At 44.7% G+C, this 27,703-nt stretch overlaps 1 protein-coding gene across 2 annotated transcripts in view; it reads right to left on the bottom strand.

The window, feature by feature from the left end:
* The window catches only part of LOC100075700 (carbonic anhydrase 13), a 41,043-nt gene extending 14,148 nt beyond the window's left edge, over nucleotides 1-26,895 (bottom strand). Inside the window, exons 1-4 of one of the 2 annotated variants that reach the window (XM_029063368.2) lie at nucleotides 26,763-26,895; nucleotides 22,211-22,408; nucleotides 11,313-11,431; nucleotides 1,005-1,100 (exon numbers count right to left, since the gene is read on the bottom strand). In XM_029063368.2, the coding sequence (XP_028919201.1) occupies nucleotides 1,005-1,100; nucleotides 11,313-11,431; nucleotides 22,211-22,408; nucleotides 26,763-26,799 (450 nt within the window). In that variant the 5' untranslated portion in view covers nucleotides 26,800-26,895. The remainder of the gene's footprint in view (nucleotides 1-1,004; nucleotides 1,101-11,312; nucleotides 11,432-22,210; nucleotides 22,409-26,762) is intronic. The other variant, XM_039911989.1, reaches the window with a different exon arrangement.
* Between the last annotated feature and the right edge of the window lie 808 nt (nucleotides 26,896-27,703).

Genomic DNA, 27,703 nt, shown 5'->3' with positions numbered 1-27,703 from the left:
TTCTCTTGACAATCTGCCTGATTGCTCAGGGCAACATCCGGGTAAGCAGAATGGAGTTGAGGAGTAGCTACAGGGCTGAATTCAGACATCTCGCCACCCTGAGGCAGGGAAAGACTTTCTGTCTTCATCTCCCTACCCCCAACATACCATATGATAGCATTGTTTATATTTATTCATATTTAATGTCTTTTATTCATATTATTGTCTGTCTCCCCCTCTAGACTGTAAACTCATTATGGGCAGGGAGCGTATCAGCTAATTCTGTTAAACTGTACACTTCCAAATGCTTAGTACAGTGCTCTGCACAGAGTAAGTGCTCAATAAATACCATTGATTGACTGATTGATTCCCTGCCCTCATGGATCTTACAGTCTAGTGGGGGAGACAGACTTTAATAGAAATAATTTATATAATTTAAGGATATATACATAAGTGTTGTGGGGTTGAGGCTGGGGAGAATATCAAATCTTCAGAGGTCACACATCCAAATGCATGGACACCTGCAGAATGGAGGGGGGGCCAGGGAAAACAGGGCTTAATCGGGGAAGACCTCATTGAGGAGATGTGACCTAAATAATGCTTTGAAGGTGGGGAGAGTGGTGGTCTGGTGTATATGAAGGAAGAAGGAGTTCTAGGCTAAGGAGAGGACATGGGAAAGGGAAATCTGTATGTTTAGAGAAACATGTAGCCTAAAAGGTCAAACATTGTTCTGGTAACTAAATCCTAGATAATTTTTTAGCTCTTGCTCTGGTTCTGCCCAAAAGCTTAAGCTGCCAACTGGCTAATCCATTCTCCTTGCCAGAAAGTAAAGTTCACCACCAGGCCACTTTTCTAGGCAGCTGGGTGATCTATGCAGTCAAGCCTACCAACACCCTAAAATATTTTTTGTACCCAAGCTTAAGGGCATTTCCTGACAAGAATATTTATGGCACATTGAGTCTGTTGAGGGCCCATGTGGTTCTAGGCAATGCCAAATTTATAGTGGAAAAGGAAGATTTTCTTACCTTTAAAAAAATCCCCAGAACAGCCAGACCATCAGGCTCATGAGCCGCTTCCACGAAGCTGGAGTATTTGTCTGAATTCCAGTGAACCACATGAAGCTGAAAGGAAAGGGCACAGCCTCATTAACTCCGCAGGGAAGCTCCTGGGCTAAGTGTGAGTCATAACCACAAAAATCACCTTCCGAATTGACCAGGCCACTGTAACTATTGAGCAGAAATGACTGCTGCCAGCCCAATCCCCTCAACTGTTCCAGAACCATTCCCCACCCTCACCCTCATCCCCACTTTTCATCTCCACTGGTTTCACAGAGGAACCACCTAGGGCTGGAGCGGAGTGTATGCACCTGGAAGCAGGAGGACACTGACACCCTCTGGAGAGGGCAAGAAGGGTGCTTACTTTGGCTTGAAGGGAATTTAGGAAAGGTGTCTTGTTCCCCCCAGTGCCCACTTCTGGTCCATGGAATCTTACTGTTCACTGTTTCCAATGGCCTTAATTTGGGCTTCCTCTTTACTATTTATAGTAACAATAATTATTGTGCTTGTTAAATGTTATGTGCTATGCACTATTCTAGGGGTAGATACAAGTTAATTAAGTTGGATACAGTCTCACATGAGGCTCACACTCTTAATCCCCATTTTATAGAGGAGGTAACTGAGGCCCAGAGAAGCTAAGTGACTTGCCCAAGGTCAGAGTGCAGACAAGCGGAGGGGCCGGGATTAGATCGCAGGTCCTTCTGATTGCCAGGCCCAGACTCTATTCAAAGACTGTGAGCCCGTTGTGGGCAGGGACTATCTATTTGTTGCTGAACTGTACATCCCAAGAAATTAGTACAGAGCTCTGAACACAGTAAGTGCTCAATAAACATGCTTGAATGAATGAAGCCATGCTGTTTCCCAGGAGACCTCTCCTTCACTTTAGACAAAAGCAAAACAAGCAGTCAGCATCTCTGACCCAGTGGAGATGGAGCAGAAGTCAAATTCAGTGGTGCTAAAACAGGCAGCACAATGTCTGCCTGTAGGTCTGTAGTAAAGCATACCAACACCCTAAAGTATTTTTTGTACCCAAGCTTAAGGACATTTCCTCACAAGGATATTTATGAGGTATCTATTAAGGGCCCATTAAGGGCACTGACAGATTTATCGTGGAAAAGGAAGATTTTCTTGACTTTAAAAAAGTGGCTGCAAAGCCATTCACAGCCCCTAGCCCCCAGGCAGCTCCCAGGTAGCCCCCAGGTCGCTGCCTCCAGGGGCCCTGAGCTTTCCCTCCCCCTGACCCTGGCCCAGGCATAGGCAGCAGCTACCAGTTGTAAGTTTTGTTTCTGGTCCTAAGGTAGAGCGTGGTCCTCTGGATTCTGAAAGCTCTGCCAGCAGGATGGGTGAACATAAAGTTCTCCAAACAAAAACTAAAGGGCTGAAGTTGACCCCACTGGAACCCGGAGAAAAAAAAAATCAAGGTGGGAAAAAAAATCAAGGTGAGAAAAAAACCTTTCTTGGAAAAGAAACATTTTTGAAATTGACTTAAAAGAGCAAAAATCAAATAATAGAAGTCAGAGGTCAAGCACGCTAAGAACTGCCCCAGTGAAGCTTAGCCTGCTATTTATTATATGCTTACTCTGTGCACAGGACTGTAGCAAGAATACAACAGAGTTGGTAGACATGTTCCCTGCCCACAAGAAGGTCACAGTCTAGAATTTACAGTCAACTCTAGTTTTAGGTAGTCCATTAAAAAGAAAAAGAAAGAGTTGGCTTGGCTATATGGCAATTCCCTCTTTTAAATTAACTGGTAACCACTATTGTCATAGATTATGAACCCCTGAAGGGACAGGAACTGTGTCCAATTCCCAAGTGAATACTCTTTCCCAGAATTGAGTACAGTATTCTGCACTCAGTAAGTACTTAATAAATGCTACCACTACAACTACTTTATTTATAATAATAATAATGATAATGTTGGTATTTGTTAAGCACTTACTATGTGCAGAGCACTGTTCTAAGTGCTGGGGTAGATACAGAGTTATCACATTGTCCCATATGAGACTCACAGTCTTAATCCCCATTTTACAGATGAGGTAATTGAGGCCCAGAGAAGTTAAGTGACTTTCCCACAGTCACACAGCTGACAAGTGGCAGAGCAGGGATTCGAACCCATGACCTCTGACTCCCAAGCCCGTGCTCTTTCCACTGAGCTACGCTGAGCTTTGTGCAGAGCACTGTACTAAGGGCTTGAGAGAATACAATTTAACAATAGAACGGACACATTCCCTGCCCACGCGGAGTTTACAGTCTAGTAATTGCATTACTAGTATGCCTAAAAAGACAAGAACACTGAATGGCTTCAGTTCTCGCTGTAGGCAGGGAATTTGTCTATTTATTGTTACATTGTACTCTCCCAAGCACTTAGCACACAGTAAACTCTCAATAAATGAGACTGAATGAACAAATGAATTCCATAATTTGGAGCAGCCATCAAAGGGATTCCAGAGCAAGAAAAATGGTTTCCTAAAACAGTAAACCACCCAGTTCTGCACTTCTTCCTGGGACAATGGGTGCCTGCTGGAAGCTACTCTGGAAAGAATGATGACGGGCCCTGGAGTCACTGGGTCGATGTCAGGGTGCCAGGTAAACAAGGAGGCTTAAACAAACTGTGCCATCGAAATGATAATACTTTTGGCTCAGATTAGACTCAGGATTTCACAGAAAGGGAGAGGGCGAAAGCAACCTCAAGATGCTTTGACTGGTTTGGAAGCTTCGGTCAAAGGTTCCTTTGTGAAGGATGTCATGAAAGAATCTCTTCATGGGCAAATGGACAGTCCACTGGCAATGGAACAGTTCAAAGAAGCAGCTTAACAAGTCCAAAGACCTCAGAAAAAGCTTCTCTGCATTTTTTAGTTGATGAGGCCTCCTCCCTCCTACACACCCTGCCTGATCAGTGGCTGCATCTCCAAACCAGAGTAGCTAACAATATTATTTGACTTGGCAATGGCAATTTACTGAGCTTCACTTGGAAGGCTGTTGTATAATAATATGCCAAAATAATATTTGAACTGTAACAACTTCAGAAGAGGGGAAACTGATGCTTCTCAGACTGAGGTGTTTCTTCCCAACTGGAAAACAGTTCAGAAATACATCAATTAGAACAGTGCTTGGCACATAGTAGGTGCCTAACAAATACCACCATTATTATTATCAATTACCTTTGCTATTATAAATCAGTAAAATAATATGATTCTACTAAATTTTTAAGGTTGCTTAAATTTAGATACATGGACTTGAGTAGGATACTGCAAATCAATGGTGATTGCATCTCTTTACAGCCCTTTGGCTTCACCCAGTCTCACAAAGCTTAAATGTATAGAGCTCCATGTTGTGGGAGAATGAAACCATATACTCTCTGTGCTGGTCATTCTTATAATTAACACTTCAAACCCATTCATTACCAATTTCTTAGCCATTATCCTGTGACACACTCAGCTCGCATTGACTTCAAGCAGACTACTATGTAGCATTTCTACATACACATTCTCTGGTTCAAACTCTCATCAACTCTCAATCATATGACCATATTAGAGGTCTTCCTGACTCTGAGCTTTCCCCTCTTTAGCCTACCAATACTACTCTCCACAGGTCAAGACAACTTCCTAAGAAATCTACTGCTTACATCTGTCCTCTCCTCAAAAGCCTCCAATGGCTACCCAATTCCTTCCAATCAAGAACACCTCCTGATTATTGGCTTCAAAACTCTCCATCAACTCCTTCCTTCTTATTTACTGCCTTCTTCACCCACTACTTCCTTACCTTTGCTTTACATTCCTTCCAAATAAATGTTCTCCCTGACTTTTTCTTTCTTTTTCTTTCTTCCTTCCTTCAATTCTTTATTTCTCTCTTTTTTTCTTTCTCTCCTTGGTGTCTTGCCCATGCCTGCCCCCTCTCCTCCCCACATGGAACTTCCTCCTCTTTCAAATCCACCAGACCACAGCTCTCCCCATCTTTAACGGTTTTCTGAAATCCCACTCCCTCCAAGAGGCATCTCCCAATTAATTTTCTTCTCTGCAACTCATTGCTACCAAGTTCAGAATGCCCTACCCTCTAGACGGGACTAGAGAGTGTGGACTGAGCATGATCAAGCTAGAGGTAGAATGACAAGAATTTAAAATAAACAGGATCAAGGCAATACAGATTGAACAGACTGGCCATGACAGTTCTAAACAATTTGCATATTCTTCTACAGTCATCTAAGACAGCCTGACAAAAATCCAGGACTGTCCTGGCTAAAACGTAAGAAGTGGCTTTCTTACCAATAGCTGAGGAAAATACATCACAAAGTTCTTCTAGGGAAAAGATCAATAGCAAACCATCCTTTCTTCTCAGTTGAAGGAACAAATGCTAGTACAGTGGTTTGCACACAGTAAGTGCTCAACAAATACAGTTGACTGAATGAATTCAATAAATACGATTGAATGAACAAACACCAGATAACCCACCCCACATTAACTTATGTGGAAGGCTCAGAGCATGGTTGCTCGTGATGAGACAAACATCAAAAACCAACAGTAACAACAACAATAATAATAATAAAATTTAAGTGTTTTCTATGTGCTAAGTATGGGGGTAGATAAAATACAAATAGATCAGGCACAGTCCTTGACGCACAAGGGTGCACAGTCTAAGCAGGAAGGAGAACAAGAATTTAATCCCCATTTTACAGATGAGGAAACTGAGGCACAGAGAAATTGAGTGGTTTGCCCAAGGTCACCCAGCAGGCAGGCTGGGGAGCCAGGATTAAAACACAAGTCTCTTGATTTCAGTAGTTTTGAATGATCCTTCTTTGTAAAAGATTTTCCTTTCCCTCCTCACATATTGTTTACCTGTAATCAATTAATCAAAGGTATTTATTGAGAACCTGATTGAGGAGCACTGTATTAAGCACTTGGAAGGGTACAACAGCATGGTATAGTGGATAGAGCATGGGCCTGGGAGTCAATGTCTAGGGTTCTAGTTCTGGCTCCACCACTTTTCTGCTTGTGATCTTGAGCAAGTCACTTCGCTTCTCTGTGCCTCAGTTACCTCATCTGTAAAACTGGCTTGAAACTCTAAGACCCCTGTGGAACAGGGACTGTATACAACCAGATTTTCTTGTAACCACCCTAGCACTTAGTACAGTGCCTGGCACATATTTAGCACTTAAAAAATGCCACTAGTATTATTATTATTACAACAGAAGTAAATATAGTAGCCTTACAATATAATGGGGGACAGACTAAAGTTAGACAAATACAGGGAGCAGAAGGAAGAAAGCATGATAGAACTCTAAGCAGTGCAGTTATAGAAGTATGAAACAAATAATTGAATATATAAATATGCAAGAAATAGGACAGGGAGCAAGAGAGGGTGGACTGCCGGCAGTGAATGCAAGAGGGCATGGTTTAGAAAACTTCCTTAGTGAAACAGAAACAAGTGTTTGAGAACAAGGCAGAAACAAGAAAGCAGTTCTTGAGTGTCTGACCCAGATGCCCACATTATACAATACATTAGTCTTTCTCTACTAAGATGATCATTTTCTTGTCAGGGGGACATGCTCCTGTTTTCTTCATCTGCCCCTTCAGGTAAAAGAATATGGTGGGTTTGTTTTTTCTTTTTTTTTTTTTTACTTTCACTACTGGATAGAAATATGTTTCAGAGAATGATTGTAAAATATGATTATTCAATATGGTTCACCTAGTGGGCATAAGAGTTGCAAATCTCTAAATTGTCATGTACTGGGTCTGTACCCCTTAAGCACTTTGGTTTTCAACCCACCCCCACAGCACTTAATGTCAGTCTCCCCCTCTAGTCTGTAAACTGCTGGTGGGAAACAACATGGCCTAATGGAAAAAGCATGCTGGGTTCTAATCCCAGCTCCGCCACTTGTCTGCTGTGTGACCTTGGGCAAGTCACTTAAATTCTTCATGCTTCAGTTACCTCATCTGAAAAATAGGAATTAATTCCTACTCCCTCCTACTTGAGCTGTGAGCCTCATTCTAGAAGCAGCATGGCCTACTGGACAAAGCATAGGCCTAGGAGCCAAAGAACCTGGGTTATAATCCCAGCTCTGATACTTGCCTGCTGTTGGGCAAGTTACTCAACTTCTCTGGGCCTCAGTTTCCTCAACTGTAAAATGGGGATAAAATACCTGACCTCCCTCCTATCTTACTGTGAGCCCAATGTGGGACAGGGACTGTGCCCCACCTAATTAACTTGTATCGACCCCAGAGTTTAGACTACCTCTTGACACATAGAAAGCCTTTAACAAATACCATGAGAAGATCTACCTCAGCACTTAGTATACCTCAGCACTTAGTACAATGCTTGGAACATAAGTGCTTAAACAAGTACTACTTACAAGAAAAAAAATTCCAACTTTTGCAATATAATCTCCCATATACTTAGTTCAGTGCTCTATGCACAGGAAGCACTTAATAAATACATTTGATTGGCTGATGGATTTCTACAAGAAAGTTGAGAAATGGTATATTTTGGCACTGGTATAAATGAGGATTCAAGGCAACTGCGAACCCACAGCAACTCTTACAGAGAAAACACCCTTTGTGGGATGGTATCACTTTGATTGTGTCCACCTGCACTCTTTTATCACCCAAGCCTACCCAGGCTGGCCTTGAGTCAAATGCCTGTCCTTTGCTTAATACTACAGGGGCTACCCCCTAATCAATGAATCAACCAGTGATATTTATGGAGCACTTACTTGGGAGACAACAATACAACAGAGTAGGTAAACACGATCCCTTCCCACAAAGGGTTTACACATTCCTGGCTAATACTGAAACATCACAGCCTCAACAGCCAGCTTAGCACATCTGGAACAAAAGGCTCCCTGGCCAGGTGGAACTCCTAGGAACACCCCCAAGAGACTGTGCCTCACACAGAGGAGTAACTGGTGCAATCAATATTAACACACATTTTTTTAAAAAATGATAAAATCGTGGTTTTAACAGTATGAGCAGCAATTGTACCATGGTAGGTTTTTAGGTTTTTTACTGTAGGAGCATGTTCTAGTGGATAAACCCCAGGCCTAGGAATTAGAAGGACCTGGGTTCTAATCCCAGCTCTGTCATTTGTCTGCTGTGTGACCTTGAGAAAGTCACTTCACCTCTCTTCCTCAGATACCTCTTCTATTAAATAGGATTAAGACTTTGGGCCCCATGTGGGACAGGGACTGTGTCCAACCTGATTAGCTTGTATCTACACCAACACTTCAAACAGTGCTTGACACCTAGTAAGAATATAATAAATTCCATTATTATTATCATCATCTCCCCAAAAGGTCAACCTTAATTTTGAGTGAATTCAACTAGTCTACAAGTGTCTCCCGAAGATGTGAATATTGTAAGTGTGCAGGGTTGCTTGAATTCCACCAGGTGTTTTTAGACCGGTGAAACCTTGATGGAACAATGGTGTACTCCTCTGAGACGGTTTATGGTACTTTGAAACAAAACCAATATGACCATCCAAAGGAGGATTTAGGGTTTGCGAAAAGCTGTCTTCAAGGCAATATTCATTCATTCATTCATTCATTCAATAGTATTTATTGAGCGCTTACTATGTGCAGAGCACTGTACTAAGCGCTTGGAATGTACAATTCGGCAACAGATAGAGACAGTCCCTGCCCTTTGACGGGCTTACAGTCTAATCACTCCAATATCACTCCAGTCAACTGGTAAAAGCGAGGGCTGGGTTTTAATAATACTAATGGAATTAAGAACTTCCTATGCTCTACGCACTGAGGCAAATACAAAATAAGATGATCAGACAATTTCTTTCCCACTAAGGATTTTCAATCTACAAGAGAGGGAGAATGGGTATTTTGTTGATAGTTTATAGAGGAGGAAATTGAGGTACAGAGAACTTGTGACTTGCCCGAGGTCAGACAACAGGCAGGAGGGAGAGCCAAGACCAGAATCTTGGTCTCCTCCCTCCCTTTCCCATGCTCTTTCCGCTAAGCTGGGCCACCTCCCATTTTTTATCCCTTGGAAAATCAGGATTTATGGCCTCTGTCACACATCATCACTCTTAATTGCCAGGAGAGGAGAGAGAGACAAGGGGTCCAATTGGGATTCAGAGATTTTCCAGCAATTCCATTCCTCTCTTTCCTCCCAGGGATCCCAGCTCATACGAGGGACAACTAGCCAGCCACTAGGTGGCACCTCTTCCCAACCAACTCTATTTTCCCCTTCCAGCAGGGACCTCAAGCTTTGTCCTGAAATTCCTGAGATGGAAAAGTGCACATTGAATGAAGATGGTAGTGAAAAAGTCTACTTGTTTGTGTGGTGGCATTTATTTTTGCGATGGTGCTTGTTAATCACTTACTATATGCCAGACACAGTACTAAGTGTTGGGGTAGATACAAGATAATGGGGTTGGACGTGGTCCACGTTCCACATGGGGATCACAGTCTTAATCCCCATTTACCAGAGGAGGTAAGAGAAGTACCTCTGAGGTACCCCTGAGAGAAGTGAAGTGACTTGCCCAAGGGCACGCAAGAGACAAATGGAAGAGCTGGGATTAGATCCCAGTGTACTCTTTTCATTAGACCATGCTGTTTCTCGTTTGGTCATGTTTTTTCCTGGGTGTCAGTCAGGTTAGGTATAGCAAGAGCTCAGTTTCCCAAGGATCAGTTAAATTCATTAATTCAATCGTATTTATTGAGCGCTTACTATGTGCAGAGCACTGTAGTAAACACTTGGAACGTACAATTCGGCAACAGATAGAGACAATCCCTGCCCAGTAATGGGCTCACAGTCTAAACTGGGGAGACAGACAACAAAACAAAACAGAACAAAACAAAATAAGTAGTCTGGAGTAAATATCATCAAGATAAATAGAATCATAGATATGTACACATCATTAACAAAATAGAGTAATAAATGATATATAAATATGCACAGTGCTGTGGGGAGGGGAAGGGGGAAGAGCAGAGGGCAGGAGAAGGGGGAATGGGGAGGTGAGGAGGAGCAGAGGGAAAGGGAGGGCTCAGTCTGGGAAGGTCTCCTGGAGGAGGTGAGCTCTCAGTAAGGCTTTGAAGAGGGGAAGAGAGTTTGGCGGATGTTAATTGTGGCATTTGTTAGGTCAAAAAGCAGTGTGGCCTAGTGTATAGAACACGGGCTTGGGAGTCAGAAGGACCTGGGTTGTAAACCCAGCTCCATCACATGTCTGCTTGTGACCTTGGGCAAGTCACTTAAAGGCCCTACTGAGAGCTCACCTCCTCCAGGAGGCCTTCCCAGACTGATCCCCCCTTTCCCTCTGCTCCTCCTCCCTTCCACTTCCCCCCACTCCGGTCCTCTGCTCTTCCCCTTTCCCCTACCCTCAGCACTGTGCATATTTGTATATATTATTTATTACCCTATTTATTTTGTTAATGACGTGTATAACTCCACAATTCTATTCATCTTGATGATGCCATCTTGTTATGTTTTGTTCTGTTTTGCTTTGCTGTCTTTCTCACCTGTTTAGACTGTGAGCCCATTATTGGGCAGGAATTGTCTCTATCTGTTGCTGAATTGTATATTCCAAGCACTTAGTACAGTGCTCTGCATATAGTAAGTGCTCAATAAATAATATTGAATGAATGAATGAATGAATGAGTGAACTTCTCTGGGCCTCAGTTACCTCATCTGTCAAATGGGGATTAAGAATGTGAGCCCCTTGTGGGACAGGGACTGTGTCCAACCTGATTACCTTGTATCTACACCAGTGCTTAGAATAGTGCTTGGCACATAGTAGGCACTTAACAAGTACCAAAATTATTATTATATGCTTACTATGCATAGAGCACTGTCCTAAATATTGTTCTAAACTACTAGATATGCTCATTATGAAGTTTCCCACATATATTAATTTCTTCTTTACATTTTGTGACTCCCTTAGAGCAGCATGCATCACTCAATCAATAGTTTTGAGTGCTTACTGTGTGCTGGGCACTGGACTAAGAGTTGGGCTTGTACAGTAGAGTCAATAGACTCTACTCTAGAATCCATAGAATCCCTGCTCTGCCATCTGAGAGCTGTGTGACTGTGGGCAAGTCACTTCACTTCTCTGTGCCTGTCACCTCATCTGTAAAATGGGGGTGATGACTGTGAGCTTGACATGGGACAACCTGATGACCCTGCATCTCCCCCAGCGCTTAGAACAGTGCTCTGCACATAGTAAGTGCTTAACGAATACCAATATTATTATTATTAGACATAATCCCTGCCCTTTAGGAGTTTACAATCTGGCAGACATTTGACTGCTGATGGGAGGTGTGTTTCCAAGTCTCACCTCTGCTGAATATTCCATTCCGTCCACTGTATGCTCAGAGCCATGATCATCTGCAGAACCCCAGTGAAAGTGAAATTGCCGGAGCCGGTAGGTCCCAGAGAGGGGTCCCCCTCTCAGCACTAAGAACAGCAAATTGAAGAGTTGGTTATGCATCAGGCCAAACATGCAATTCCATAATGAGTCACTTAATGGATCGACAGTCTTACATTTAGTTTTCCATGATGCCTTGCCAACCGTTGCATTCCTTTTGACTGCTGGTAGAAAGAAAATGTTGGTCCCCAAACCCTTCTCAAATTTGCAGTTGAATCACCATTACTCACATGCTGTGTGACAAGCTTTTTCTTAACCGATTCTCTAGTTTCCAGCCCAGTGTTCCTGGGTTTCTATAGAACAAACAGCTACTGCTCCTACATGGAATGGTGGTGGAGTTGGGGGCATTAGAAAGCAAAACAGGAATTCAGAAATCCTAAAAATGGTGTCATTGACTTGTCTATCTGTGGGTGTATTTGCTTTTTTGAACTTGGGTTTACTGGTCTGAATAAGGAGTCCTGTCCTCCTCTTCGTGCAGAAGTTGAGGGACGGGAGGTGATTAAACTTGTGGCACCTTCCTTCCATGATTGTAAGTGGATTTAAACCTTAGGCTCAGGGAAGGGGCTCCTAGGTCATTTTCTCCCTCATCCTGTCCCCAGTGCTTTGTCCTGTGAAGGAGTATGTGGGCTGCTCGTAGAAGGCCATTGGCATCACTTGAGGGGAGACGGACAGAGCAGCAATTCTCTCACAGTCCTCTCCTGGCCACACCTTTAAGCTGCTGCCTCTTAGTACTGGAGTTGAGATCATGATAATATTCATTCATTAAATCACATTTATTGAGCACTTACTATGTTTTGAGGACTGTACTAAGCACTCGGGAGAGTACAATGCAACAATAAACAGGTATATTCCCTGCCCACAACGAGCTTACAATCTAGAGGACTAAAATATATATATTTTATATATTATATATGTACATATACATGCATATAATAATTGAGGCATTTATGAAGCACTTACTGTGTGTCAGGTACTATACTAAGCGCTGGGGTAGATACAAGCAAAGTAAGGAAGAAACAGTCCCTGTCCCACATAGGGCTCGGAATCATATTCCCTATTTTACAGATGAGGTAACTGAGGCCCAGAGAAGTTAAGTGACTTGCCTAAGGTCACCCAGCAGGCTGAACTCAGGTGTTCTGACTCTCAGGACCATACTCTATCCATTAGCAGCGTGGGTAGAGTAGACCATACTCTATCCACGAGAAGCAGCGTGGCTCAGTGGAAAGAGCACAGGCTTTGGAGTCAGAGATCATGGGTTCGAACCCTGGCTCTGCCACTTGTCAGCTGTGTGACTGTGGGCGAGTCACTTAACTTCTCTGTGCCTCAGTTTCCTCATCTGTAAAATGGGGATTAAGACTGTGAGCCTCATGCGGGACAACCTGATTCCCCTGTGTCTACCCCAGCGCTTAGAACAGTGCTCTGCACATAGTAAGCGCTTAACAAATACCAACATTAGGCCATGCTGCTTCTCTGGTGTTCCTGAATTCCAGCAGGCTACTCCAAGCTAGCAGAGAGGGGAGGACCAAAAGGCAGATGATCCCATGTCTAGAAACCCATCTTGGACAATGGATGGCACATTCCTGGAAGTGCACAGTGGGAAGGAAGCACAGGGAAGCAACATGGGGCTGGGAGGTAGAAGGATCTGGGTTCTAGTCCCAATTCTGTCACTTGTCTGCTTTGTGACCTTGGGCAAGTCACTTCACTTCTTGGTGCCCCTGTTACCTCATCTGTAAAATGGGGATTAAGACTGTGAACCCCATGTGGGACCAGAATTGTGTCAATCATATTTATTGAGTGCTTACAGCATGCAGAGCACTATAATAAGCACTTGGGAGAGTACAATTTAACAATATAACAGATACATTCCTTGCCTACAACGAGTTTACAGTCTAGAGGGGGAGACAGATATTAAAATAAATAAATAAAATTACATGTATGTACATAAGTGCTGTAAGGCTGGGAGGCGGAATGAATAAAGAGAGCAAGTCAAGGTGAGGCAGAAGGGAGTGGGAGATGAGGAAAGGAGGGCTTAGTCAGGGAAGACCTCTTGGAGGAGATGTGCCTTCTTTAAGGTTTTGAAGGATTGTCTGTCAGATATGAAGAGAGAGGGTGCTCCAGGCCAGAGGCAGGACCAACCTGATTGGCTTATATCTACCCCAGCACTTAGTACAGTGTCTGGCACATAGGAAGGGCTTAACAAATACCACTTAAAAAAAAAAAGTGCTCCTGACTTTGATTTAGGAACGAGCCAGGCAGGTACCTGCTTCAGAGGCAAAATTTGGACAATACAAGGGCCTGCTCCCCTCTGCCTCTTTTGCTCTGGCAAGGGGCAAATCTGCATCCTGGACAGAAAACTAAGCAGAGGGACTCACTGACCAGAGGAACTCTTGTCTTCTCACCTTTCTCTCCCACTGAAACTGTAGCTCTCCCTAGCCAGCCCTTTATACTGTCTCTGAATTTTATATTTCCTGAGAGCCTCATTTTCTCATCTAATCATATTCTACAGTACTCCTCTCTGGACAATCTGAAAACCTCGCACTACCAATTTTGTTTTCTTTGATCTTGGATCAGATGAAAGAGAATATCTAAATTTCTAAATTCTCCATTATTTCCTCAAAACATATTACACGGTCCTGGCAAGTTTCACTCCTTTTCAAGTGAAGTTTGCTAAACTATTGTCATTTTTTTCTCCCAGAAAAAGCAAGCATTTTCTTTCTCTTCAAGGATATAAAACTCTGGAAGTCTTGGTAAAGCAGGCATTCATTTTTCATTCAGTTGTATTTATTGAGCACTTACTGTGTGCAGAGCACTGTACTAAGAGCTTGGGAAAGTACAACAATAAGCAGACACATTCCCTGCCCACAAAGAGTTTACAGTCACAGAGTCAGGACTAGCTAGACCTGAGAAGTGCAAAGTAGTGCACTCCTCACCAAAGTCAGCCCCAGCCTAGCAGATAGAGGGAAGTCAGAGGATGACGGTTCTGATCCTGACTCTGCTACTTGTCTACTGTGTGACCTTGTGCAAGTCACTTCTCTTCTCTGGGCCTCAGTTACCTCACCTGTAAAATAAGGTTAAATTTTGACTGTGAGCCCCATGGACTGTGTCCAGCCTGATTAGCTTGTAATAATAATGTTGGTATTTGTTAAGCACTTACTATGTGCAGAGCACTGTTCTAAGCGCTGGGGTAGATACAGGGTCATCAGGTTGTCCCACATGAGGCTCACAGTTAATCCCCATTTTACAGATGAGGTCACTGAGGCACTGAGAAGTGAAGTGACTTGCCCACACTCACACAGCTGACAAGTGGCAGAGCCGGAATTCGAACCCATGACCTCTGACTCCCAAGCCCAGGCTCTTTCCACCCCAGCACTTAGTACAGTGCCTGGCACATAGTAAGAGCTTAACAAATACCACTTTAAAAAAATAATTATGTACCCATGTCCCCCAGCCTCTCCCCTCAGGGCATTACCTGTTTGGGGAATGGCTATCTGGGGGCTGGCCTTCAGACGGAGGAAAGTAGAGGGAGGGAGGTTCTCTGATTGACAAGGTAGGCCAATCTTGGGGATTTTTTACCAGCACTTTGTACAGTGCTCTGCACACAGTAATCACCTAATAAATATTATTCCTCTTACTCTTCCCTAAGGACAAAAGCAACCACTGTAGCCATATTGCTTAATGGATCAAGCAGCCCCTTGCATGATTGCTGACATCATATGCAGTGGAAGGAAACAGGAGCCTTAAAGGGTTTGCTCCTAGCTAAACTGGCCGGATGCAAGCAGAAGGAAATGGAGGTTAATGGATATGAGACATTTTAGAATCCCTGGAAAGTGCTAGTCAGAGTCAGCTTTTTTGGGATACGCCCTTAGCAACAAGAAATTCAGCTAACCTATCTGTTCCAATACACTGCAAAACCCCAATACCTCCAGGCCCGCCTACGTGCAAAAGACAAAGTTAGCGGGGGTGTGGTGGCAGCTTTCAAAAGGTAGGATGAAAGGAGAAAGGGGAAAGAAAGACACCCAAAACACCCGCCTCTTTTTTCTGGGATGCCAGAGGTAGGAATGCATTAAGCCTCCTGCTAAGATTTACCAGCTCCACTGAGCTCCCGCCACAAGGCTCAGTTTAGGTGGATGACAAATAATTTATTGCTCCGAAAAGCTCCTGCCAAGAAAACAGATTAGAGCTAAAAAGAACTGCTGGTGATTATTGAATCCCATAGCCACGGGCACTCATGGCAACCAGGACAGTAAAGTGCTCCTGGACATAGGGTTCACTTTCCCAGTCATACTGCCATCCAGAAAATGTGTCTCTCCAGAGGCTTTGAAATAGATAAGTAGTGTGGCCTCCTGGAAAGAACATGGGCCTGGGAAGCAGAAGGACCTGGGTTCTAATCCCAGAGCTGCCACTTAGCTGCTGGGTGACTTTGGGCAAGTCACTTCACATCTGTGTGCCTCGTCTGCAGAATGGGGATTCGATACCTATTCTTCCTCCTATGTGGACTCTGAGTCCCATTTGGGACTTCTCACCACTGGCTTCAAAGCACTCACCCTGCCCCCTCCTAACTCACTTTGCTAATCTCCTACTACAACCCAGCCTGCACACTTTGCTCCTCTGATACTTTCTCACTCAGTTTCATCTATCACATCCTGCCTCTGGCCTGGTATGCCCTCCCTCCTCAAATAGGGCAGACAATGGCTCTCCCTGGTTTTAAAGTCCTACTGAAGGCACATCTCCTCCAAGAGGCCTTCAGTGACTAAGACCTCCGTTCCTCTTCTCCCACTCCCTTCTGCATCGCCCTGACTTGCTCCTATTATTTATCCTCCCACCACTTACGTACGTATCTGTAACTTTTTATTTATATTGTCTGTCTCCCCACCCCCCAGACTGTAAACTCGTTGTAGTCAAGGAATGTGTCATTTATTGTTGTATTGTACTCTCCCAAGCACTTAGTACAGTGCTCTGCACACAGTAAGTGTTCAATAATTACAATTGAATGAATGAATGACCTGATGATCTTGTATCTATCCTAGCACTTAGTACAATGCTTGGCACATAGTAAGTGCTCAACAAAAAATTATTATCATTATTAATAGAAGGGAGGCTAATGAGGACTCCTAATGCACTTATTTAGTTTATGGATAAAGTTGTGCTTTTCCTATAAAAACCCAACTTACCACTGCCACAGCAAGAATAGGGCTGGACATAAGAGAATTCCCTAAAAAAGCTTGTTTTCAATGAGGACTAGTCTGCACATGTGGCAGGCCATAGGTAGAGGCTAGGGCAGAGGCACCAAGCCCAGTAAGGAAAGGGATGGACCACACTGTCCCTTTTGGTTGCCTAATGTTGTATAAACCCAGCAGAACTAAATAAAAAAAAAAGTTTTCAGTTACAGAAAAGATAAGGGAGACCGTGCAATTACTTTTAAATCAACCTTTGCAACAGAGAAAGGGGAAAGTGACAGAAAATGTGAATTTCAGGAAGAGGAGCCTGAGAGTAAAGGTGTCCTCTAGAAAGCGCAGGCTTAATCCCTGAACCAAAACAAGATTTGTATTGCTTGGTTACTGCACAAAGGTTTCCAACGGTGTTTAAGTGCCACATGATTATACTCTAGGCTTGAGACTTTCAACTTCAATGTACCCTGGGACTGAAAGATAGATCAGCTTTGGAGCAAGAAGTGCAAAGCAATGGAGAAGTAGCATCGGAGAAACTCACAGGAAGGAAAAATGAGGAATAAAATGAATGTTGGAATCATTTACTGCTGAATCTAAGATACCACAAAACCACAACAGAGTAGGTAGGTTTTGAAATGAATATAAGATAGGAAAGGTTCTTAGCGTAGGAACAACTCAGAGCACTTCTGTTTCAGTGTATTATTTCTTCCCATTTGGGAAGTCACAAGTATCAAATCCACTTTACCCTTGGAAAAATGAAGTCTAGTGAATAATGACTTGCTTAATGTTGGACAGTAAATCAGCCTCATTGGCATGCCTAGGTTTTCTGAACTCAGATTTAAACAGATCTGAGGAAAGTAGGAGTAGCAATTGTAGGACTAGCTACAGCAACATTTCTTGAGAGTCCAATGAGTGAAGTGTACTGTACTAAAGGCTTGAGAAGTCCAAAAAAAGTGACACAATCCCTGCCTTCAAGTAGAGAAGACAGACATGACAGTTTTTACAAACAGAAGCAGAATGTCCCAGTGGAAAGATCATAGGCTCAAGTGAGTCAGAGGACTCGTCTGCTGTATGACCTTGGGCAAGTCACTTTCCTCATCTGTAAAATAGGGATGAAATACCTGGCCTCCTCCATATTGTGAGCCCCGTGGAAGACAGGGACCATGTCTGATCTGATTATCTTTTATCTACCCCAGTAGTTAGTACAGTACTTGGTGCATACTAAGCACTTAACAAATGCCACAATTATTATTCTGAGTGTACACCTGAGCATATTTGCATAAGTGCTGAGGATGTATATAACTATGAAAGGTCTAAAGATGGACACAGCAGCTATTTCATACTTTATGAAAGCCTGAAAACCCAAACTTCTCAGAAGCATAAAACTTCTTTGCCACTAGCCTTTTGAAGGAAAGACAGAACTTTTCCATTAAGAATTTATGCACCTCTTGTCTCACTCCTCAAAATTCTTACCACTCCCAGTTTTAATCCATCCATCAATCAATCAATTGATCATATTTACTGAGCGTTTAAAGTGTGCACTTGGGAGAGTACAATTGCCTCCCTATCCTCTCTTTTCACTCTCGATGATCAGGTTACCGCTCTCAACTCCACCCTCTCTACTCATCTCAACTCACTCAGCCCCCTTGTCCTCCGCCGCCCTGGTTCTCTGCCTCTGTCTGCCGACCTTCGCTCTTGTGCTCGAGCTGCTGAGCACTGCAGGCAAGGTCCAAGCACCAAGCCAACCTTATGCATTTCAAATTTATCCTTTCCTGCCTTCAACTCTGCCCTCTCCTCCGCCAGGCAAAACTACTTTTCTCCCTTCATTGACGCCCATGCCCGTCACCCCCGCCAATTGTTCCAGACTTTTAATTCTCTCCTCAGGTCCCCTGTTCCTCCTCCTCTCCCATCCCTCACCCCCACCTACTGGCCACCTACTTCATCACGAAAATTAACACAATCAGGTCTGAGCTCCCCAAAGTCACCCTTCTCCCTTTCCTCACTTCAGCTAAGCCCCCTTCCCTCTGCTCCTCCCCCCTCTCTCTCCCCCTCCCCTCAGCACTGTGCTCATTTGTACATATTTTTATTACCCTATTTATTTTGTTAATGAGGTGTACATCCCCTTGATTCTATTTATCATGATTAAGTTGACTTGTTTTTGTCTGCCTGTCTCCCCCAATTAGACTGTAAGCCCGTGAATGGGCAGGGATTGTCTCTCTTGCCAAATTGTACATTCCAAGCACTTAGTACAGTGCTGTGCACATAGTAAGCACTCAATAAATACTATTGAATGAATAAATGAATATAACAGATATATTCCCTGGCCACCACAACCCATCATACTTAACTGACAACGCAAACTTATCAAAATGTATTTTACTGTTCATGATGCATGGATGTGAGATGATCATTGAAAACTTTGCAGCTTTCAGCAGGGTTTCTGACCAGTCAGGATCTTCTGTGCTGCTCCCTATGAAGGCGATTCAGGAGAACAAGAAAAGACCCAGTCCTGGGGAACCCAAGAGAGAGGCAGCCTTATGGAGGCAGGAGGAGGCCCAGACCGCAGTGAGGGCTTCCCACGTAGAGACGGAGCCAGAGTTCAAGTCACACTAGGGCTGTCCTATCCCTTCCCACTTGGGGCAAGTGGGCTCCAGGATACTGAAGTGGGGCCTCTAGGCACTAACCCAGAGGGTCTCGGTGCTGCTCCCTTCTCCCCTCCTCAAGAAGTGTCCCTATTGCTTTGTCCATGGACCACCCCTTGCCCCCACCTCATTCAGGGCTCAACAGCAGTCAATCATATTTATTGAGTGTTTACTGTGTGCAGGGTACTGTACTAAGCACTTGGTAGAGTACAGAATAACAGACACATTCCCTGCCCACAATGAGCTCACAGTCTAGCAGGGGAGACAGGCATTAATATACATAATAAATGAGAGATATGTACATAAGTGCTTGGGGCTGAGAAGAGGGATGAATAAAGGGAGCAAGTCAGGGGGTTGCAGAAGGGAGTGGGAAAAGAGGAAAGGAGGGCTTTAGTCAAGAAGGCCTCTTGGAGGAGATGTACTCTCAATAAGGTTTTGAAGTTATGAGGAGAGAAGGTGTTCCAGGCCAGAGGCAGAACGTGGGCAAGAGGTCAGAGAAGGTTGGCATTAGAAGAGCGTTAGAGGAGTAGAGGAGCAGCAGCAACAGAAGCAGCAGGGAGCAAGAAGAGAGGAGAAGGGAGGAGTCGGCAGGCCACTAATGCCTCCGGTGCCCCAGAAACAGCCCAGTTGTTGGGCTTGGGGCCGGTGTAGGTCAGGGAGCAGCAATGGGTTTGGTAGCCAAGGAGCTCAGTGAATAATGAGGTGGCAGCTGAAGTGCTGCATGAGACCAGACCAGACTAATTTTAATGATGGTATTTGTTAAGTGCTTACTATATGCCAAGCACTGCTCTAAGCGCTAGGGTAGATACAAGGTAATCAGATTGTCCCACGTGGGACACTTTTAGGGACTGTCTGTAGAGATTCTACAATAAGACAATCCTCAGTTCTCTCTCTGAAACTGCGGATCCTAGAGACTTCACCAGAACTCTCAGTGATCATCATTGTGAAGTCTGATTGAGATTGTTTCTTGTGATTTCTCGGTGGTCTAAGGGTAACGGACAAAGGAGTCGGAGCCATTTGAACTGAAAAGCGTTTCAGAGGGCTGGTTCTTTTGGCGTTCTGAAAAATAATCATCCTCACTCTACAGTGTTTCACTTTGCTATGAAACATATGCCTTTTCTTGACTAAAAACATTTAATTTAATTTCCAAAACTAACCCAATACATTCTCCTGATCTATCTTGAAAAGTGACAAATAAAATAATGCTCCAAATTTTGCTATTTCCTCCTCTAAGTAGAAAAAACTTAAGGAATATTTTCAAATATTTGCAATTACCCCGTGCTCCTTTATGTGGGCAGTAAGCATTTTAGATTAGATAATTAACTACTTCAGGGCAGGAATTGCATCTTTTATTTCTACTGTATGTTCCCCAGAACTGAGTATATCACATCAAGACTATTTTATCGGCTTCCTCGCTACTCTCCCTGCCTCCAGTCTCTCACCATTCATTCATGCAATAGTATTTATTGAGTGCTTAGTATATGCAGATCACTGTACTAAGAGCTTGGAATGTACAACTCGGCAACAGATACATTTTGTTACTCACACTGATCATTATGAAGAGTCACTCATATCTCCTTTCCCCTCTCCTCAATTCCCTCCAATGGCTCTCCGTTGCCCTCCGCATCAAGGAAAAACTCCACAGAGTAGCCCTCTTCGCCCGCAATTCTTCAGCTTGCTTTTTTTCTTTCCTCCCAAACCAGTCTGGACCTCATTCTCAACTCTCATCTCCTTGCTCACACTGATTCTACCAGCCTGGATCTCACTCTCCACCGGCTCCCAGTCCACGAGACCTCAGTTCGCCCCACCTTCAAAGCTCTTCTTTGGGAAACAAACCTTTCCCAATTAACTCCCAACACCCTGAGTCACATCAACCCAACCATCAACCTTGAGCGCTTACATAAGCACTTATTTTTATGCTACCTCAGCACTTATGTACATATGTATGATCGAATGTATAGTCAATTTATTAATTCTGATTTTACGTCAATCTCCCCCATTAGAAGGTAAGCCCCTTTCTTTAAGGGCAGAAAACTCTTATGTTTCCACTGTACTTCTCCAAGTGCTTAGTACAGTGTGGTGCCCCTAGTGGGAGCTCAATAAATATCTTTACTCCTACTCCTACTGCTAATAGTAGTAGTGGAAGTATTTAAGTCCGAGGACCTGGGTTCTAATCCCAGTTCCACCAGTTGCCTGTTGTGTGACCTTGGGCAAGTCACTTAACTGCTCTATGCCTCATTTGTCTCATTAGTAAAATGGGGATGGAAATAGCTGTTCTCCCTCCTACTTGGACTGTGAGTCCTATGACTGTGTCCCACTTGATTGATTTGTATCTACCCCAGTGCTTAGTACACTACTTGATACACAGTAAATGCTTCACACATGCCATTACAAAATAAATAAAAAACAGTTACTTTACACAGAACACTATACCAAGGGATGAGAAGATTACACAGTTGGAAATTAGATATGGTTCCTGGCCCTTGAGGGGATCACAATCATCTATTATTACCATTGTTACTATGCACAAGGCAAGTGTGTGCTGTTGATGATTATTTTATAGGTGGGAGTAATTGCTATTAAGCATATAAAAATTCATAGCTGCACTATTTTTACTATTTGCAATTCTTTCATTATTTTTCCGAGAAGCAGAATGGATAATGAATTTGCCTGAGATTACACACAACAGTGTTGGAAGACTCTGTGACCAGAACAGGAGAGAATTAAAGTTGAATTGTAATCTAAGCAACTCTTACTTAAAACCATAATTTGGGCCCTAAGTATCTGAGCTCACTATTATTGACTTTAATTGAACTTAACCAGATAATGTCAAATCTCCACTTCTCTGAGCTTTGGTGTAAACATGGTCTCATTCACCTTGAAAAATCAGGGTTTACTTAATGAAATGAGCAGATCTCAGCTAGTCATATTGGCAAGATATTCAAAATAAACATAAAAAGGTCAGGAGGTAGAATAGTCTTCTGTATTAAAAGCAAACCTGATTTGTCTTCTGTATCATCGAAGTCCACAGAGAAGGAATGGCCACTGTTGCTAATGATTTTAGCTGACGTTGGATCATATTTAATACTGAGAGGCCGTAAGGATGAATCATATTTCACTTCCTTTGTCTTGATTTCAATAGGAGATTGCCGGTCTCCATCAGCAATAGGGAACAGTTCATTCCAGTGAATGGGTCCTAAAAAACATGAGGGTAAGAAAGAGCGTATATGAACGAAACCATACCGGCTGTTTTTTAGGTTGGAAGCACAATCAGAGACTGTTCATTTTAATAAAAACAGTTCAGTCCACCTCTCCCCCACTCCTCAAAAACCTGGAGTGGTTGCCTATCCAACTCGGCATCAAAAAGGAACTCCTTACCATTGGTTTTAAGGCACTCAACCACACCTTCCCATCTTACCTTATTTCTCTGATTTCCTACTTCAAACCAACCCGCACCCTTTGCTCTTCTAACCCCAACCTAACTCACTCTATCTCTATCTCATCTATCTTTCTGTGGACCTCATGGCCACACCCTTTCTCTGGCCTGGAACTACCTACTCCTTCATATGGGACAGACCATCACTCTCTCCATCTTCGAAGCCCTCCTGAAATCACACCTCCTCCAAGAGGCCTTCCCTGACTATGAGGATGGTAGTCAAGGAAGGAAACCATGGCTCCATCAAACATCTTATTGCCCATATCAGAGACAGATTATTGGACTGGATGGGCTCTGGATCTAATCCAGGAATGGCGTTTCTTATGTTCTGAATAGTATAGGCAAAACTAGAACAAGGCATACAGCTTCAAGGCAAATTGTTTTCTGTGCAGCTTTTCTGGTCAGTAAAAGCGGTCACGGGGTTAGGTACTACTTCCTCTTCCTGTCACAGCTTTACATTTCTGCTAATTCTGTAATATTGTACTCTTCCAAGTGCATAGAATTGTGCTCAGCACACAGTAATCACTCAATAAATACCATTCACTAAGATGTGTGTATGTATATATATATATATACATATATATACTTATATATACATATGTATACATATACTTACACCTATCTATTCACTATACAGCTAAAGGCAAAGGCAGTTCATATACAAATACATATACATATCTATTCAGTATACAGCTAAAGGCAAAAGGAGTTCTCAAAGATATGGACCTGACAGCCTCTGTTCACCACTACCTTCCTGAGTTCTAATTTTACCCCAGTGCTACTGTCTGGCCATTCGGCTGTCAACATTCCTTGCTTCATTTTCTGCACACATGGAGGCTTTTCGAGAACTAAATTCCCCCTGAAATCCCTTAATAAGAAACAAATTGTCCCCATGAAGGTGGTCTGCTAGGGTAGAGAGGACTTGGGGAACTTCTGCTGTGGCAGAAGTATGATGTCATACCAGAAGCTTGACATAAATCAATCTGTGGTATTTACTTTCAACTTACTGTGTACTGTGCACTCTACTAAGCACGTGAGAGAGTTTAGTAGAGTAAGCACATTCCCTGCCTTCAAGGAGATTATCTCCACTGTTCCCACCTGTTCCCACCAGTGCAGGAGAAAACTGATGGCAATATCAGCAACTGCAGCAACAAAGGTAATTAATAACAATAATGATGGCATTTGTTAAGCGCTTACTATGTGCCAAGGACTGCTCTAAGCACTGAGGTAGGTACAAGGTAATCAGGTTGTCCCTCGTGGGGCTCTCAGTCTTGATCCCCATTTTACAGATGAGGTAACAGGCGCAGAGAAGTTAAGTGACTTGCCCAAAGTCACACAGCTGATAAGTGGTGGATCCGGGATCAGAATCCACAATCTGTGACTCCCAAGCCCGTGCTTTTTCCACTAAGCCATGCTGCTTTTCCTCCTCTGCCTTGCTCAGCTGTTGCTGGTCAGCTCCTCTGCCTCTAATGAGAACCCAAGTTGTGCGTGCGTGTGTGATGAGGGCAGAAGTAGTGGACAAGAGGGAGGGTGTGCGGGAGACTGGGGATATCTCTAAAAATGATAGACATCCTCTGAACTTGTCTAAGGGTTTGCCCAGAAATAATTGTTTTACCTTTGCAAATAACCTGTGAGATGGCCACTTATGGATGATAAAAATGAATCTTGTTTTGGGATTCTTTTTAATAATAATAACATCGATAACAATGGTACAGCAGCGTGGCTCAGTGGAAAGAGCACGGGCTTGGGAATCAGAGGTCATGAGTTCAAATCCCAGCTCTGCCACTTGTCAGCTGTGTGACTGTGGGCAAGTCACTTCACTTCTCTGTGCCTCAGGGATCCTCATCTCTAAAATGGGGATTAACTGTGAGCCTCACATGGGACAACCTGATTACCCTGTATCTACCTCAGGGCTTAGAACAGTGCTCTGCACATAGTAAGCACTTAACAAATACCAAAAATTATTATTAAGTGCTTCTATGTACCAAGCACTGTACTGAGCACTGGGGGATATACAACACAACCAGGTCCCACAAGGGGCTCACAGCACTGTTGCCTAATGGATAGAGCACAGGCCCAGGAGTCAGCAGGATCTGGATTCTAATCCCAACTCCACCACTTTTCTGCTGTGTGACCTTAAATGGGGATTCAGACTGTGAGTCCCATGCAGGGCAGGGACTATGTCCAACCTAACAAACTTGTATCTACTCCAGTGCGTGGCACACAGTAAACACAACAAATAGGATAAAAAAAGTTGGAAGGAGACCAGGTATTGTATCCCCATTCTGCAGATGAAGGTAGTGAGCTACAAGAAGTTAAGTGACTTGTCCTAGATCACAGAGCAGGTGGGGTGAGGATTAGAACCCAGGGCCTCTGATTGCCAGGCCAAGCTGCTTCCTACTGTTTTCAAATGAAGCTATTTCCTTGCCGCTTCGCACAGTCCCCTGTTTAGGTGGGTGGACAGTCAGAAAAGAGAAGAAACGGAGTGTGGTTGAAGTCAGCATCTCCTTCACCAAAAAGCTAGCCACCTATTAGCTCAGCTCACGGAGTGGACAGCTGCTATTCCTCTCTTCCAGAGGGCTCACGGAGGAATAATTCCCCATCCTCATCCCTGGGGGAGGATCCCACACATAATAATAATGGCATTTGTTAAGCGCTTACTACGTGCAAAGCACTGTTCTAAGCGCTGAGGAGGATACAAGGCGATCAGGTTGTCCCACCTGGGGCTCACAGTCTTAATGCCCATTTTACAGCGGTGGTAACTGAGGCCCAGAGAAGTTAAGTGACTTGCCCAGAGTCACACAGCCGACAATCGGCAGAGCCGGGATTTGAACACATTTAACCCTTGCCTTCCCCAAGTTGCTCCTGATGATGAAGGGTGATCTAAAAGTCCAGCCAGAACCAGAAGAGGAGAGACCTCACAGTCGCGTTGAAAAGGCACGGCCTCGGCGCAGAGAGAAGAGCTTTTCGCCGTTCGTTCTTCCATGAATTAGATGGCACTTACTAAGCGCTGTGTGCAGAACACCGTAATAAACGCTGGGGAAAGTACACTTCAGCAGTACAGTGTGACAATCCCCGAACAAGACGAGCTCACAGTCTAGTGCTGGGGAGGAACCGGACGAAGGATGGGGCCGGGCGAGTGCAAGGGCTAGTGCCGGGGAGTCTGCAAGGGCCAGTGCCGGGGCGACTGCAAGAGCTAGTGCCGGGGCGACTGAAAGGGCCAGTGTTGGGGAGAGTGTAAGGGCTAGTGCCTGTGGGAGTGTAAGGGCTAGTGCCTGGGGGAGTGCAAGGGCCAGTGCCTGGGCGACTGCAAGGGCTAGTGCCTGGGCAACTGCAAGGGCTAGTGCCTGGGCAACTGCAAGGGCTAGTGCCTGGACGACTGCAAGGGCTAGTGCCTGGACGACTGCAAGGGCCAGTGCCGGGGCGACTGCAAGGGCCAGTGCCTGGACGACTGCAAGGGCCAGTGCCGGGGCGACTGAAAGGGCCAGTGTTGGGGAGAGTGTAAGGGCTAGTGCCTGTGCGAGTGTAAGGGCTAGTGCCTGGGGGAGTGCAAGGGCCAGTGCCTGGGCAACTGCAAGGGCTAGTGCCTGGGCAACTGCAAGGGCTAGTGCCTGGGCAACTGCAAGGGCTAGTGCCTGGACGACTGCAAGGGCTAGTGCCTGGACGACTGCAAGGGCTAGTGCCTGGACGACTGCAAGGGCCAGTGCCGGGGCGACTGAAAGGGCCAGTGTTGGGGAGAGTGTAAGGGCTAGTGCCTGTGCGAGTGTAAGGGCTAGTGCCTGGGCAACTGAAGGGCCAGTGCCTGGACGACTGCAAGGGCCAGTGCCTGGACGACTGCAAGGGCCAGTGCCTGGACGACTGCAAGGGCCAGTGCCGGGGCGACTGCAAGGGCCTGTGTCGGGGAGAGTGTAAGGGCTAGTGCCTGGGCGACTGCAAGGGCTAGTGCCGGGACGAGTGCAAGGGCCAGTGCCGGGGGTGGCCCTGCGAGGGAGGGCAGGCTGACGGCCGTTTGCGATTCCTGGGTTTGGGGTGCGGGCGTGCGGGGGGCCCGTCCTGCGGGGCGCAGGGGAAGGGGAGCTCAGCTCGGCCCTCCCGCTCCCAAGTCTCCACTCACCGTTGTGCTCCCCGTAGCCCCAGCCGGGCCGGGACATGCTGGGGGGCGGGTGGGCTGGGGACACCGGACAGGACAGGACCGGACAGGACAGGACCGGACAGGACAGGACCGGACAGGACCGTCCCGAGGATGGATCCCAGCGGGCGGCGCCGAAGCCGAGGGGAGCCCGCAGCCCACACCACGGGCGCTTCTCGCCTTGTCCGCCAGGGGGCAGCTCGGGGAGGGGCCCGGAGGGGCGGGGCGGGGCGGGGCTTTCATTCATTCACTCGCTCACTCATTCACTCACTCATTCATTCATTCCTTCATTCACTCACTCCTTCCTCCGCTCATTCATTCATTCAATCACCCACTCACTCATTCATTCACCCACTCACTCATGCATCCACTTATTCATTCATTCTATCACCCACTCACTCATTCATTCAATCACCCCCTCACTCATTCATCATTCACTCACTCATTCATTCATTCAATCACCCACTCACTCATTCACTCATTCACTCACTCATTCAATCACCCACTCACTCATTCACTCATTCACTCACTCATTCACTCACTCATTACTCACTCATTCATTCATTCATTCATTCAGTAGTATTTATTGAGCACTTACTATGTGCAGAGCACTGTACTAAGTGCTTAGCACTGTACTAAGCTCTTCATTCACTCATTCATTCCTTCCTTCCTTCATTCATTCAATCGTATTTATTGAGCCCTTACTGTGTGCAGAGCACTGTACTAAGCGCTTGGAAAGTGCAGTTTGGCAACAGATAGAGACCATCCCTACCCAACCACGGACAATCAATCGTATTCATTCGATCATATTTATTGAGCCCTTACTGTGTGTAGAATGCTGTACTAAGCGCTTGGAAAGTACAGTTCGGCAACAGATGCATTCATTCAGTCGTATTTATTGAGCCCTTATTGTGTGCAGAGCACTG

This window comes from Ornithorhynchus anatinus, chromosome 4 (assembly GCF_004115215.2).
Source record: "Ornithorhynchus anatinus isolate Pmale09 chromosome 4, mOrnAna1.pri.v4, whole genome shotgun sequence".
Taxonomy (NCBI): domain Eukaryota; kingdom Metazoa; phylum Chordata; class Mammalia; order Monotremata; family Ornithorhynchidae; genus Ornithorhynchus; species Ornithorhynchus anatinus.
The sequence above is the reverse complement of the archived record's forward strand: the minus strand, read 5'-3'. Positions and strand labels throughout refer to the sequence as shown.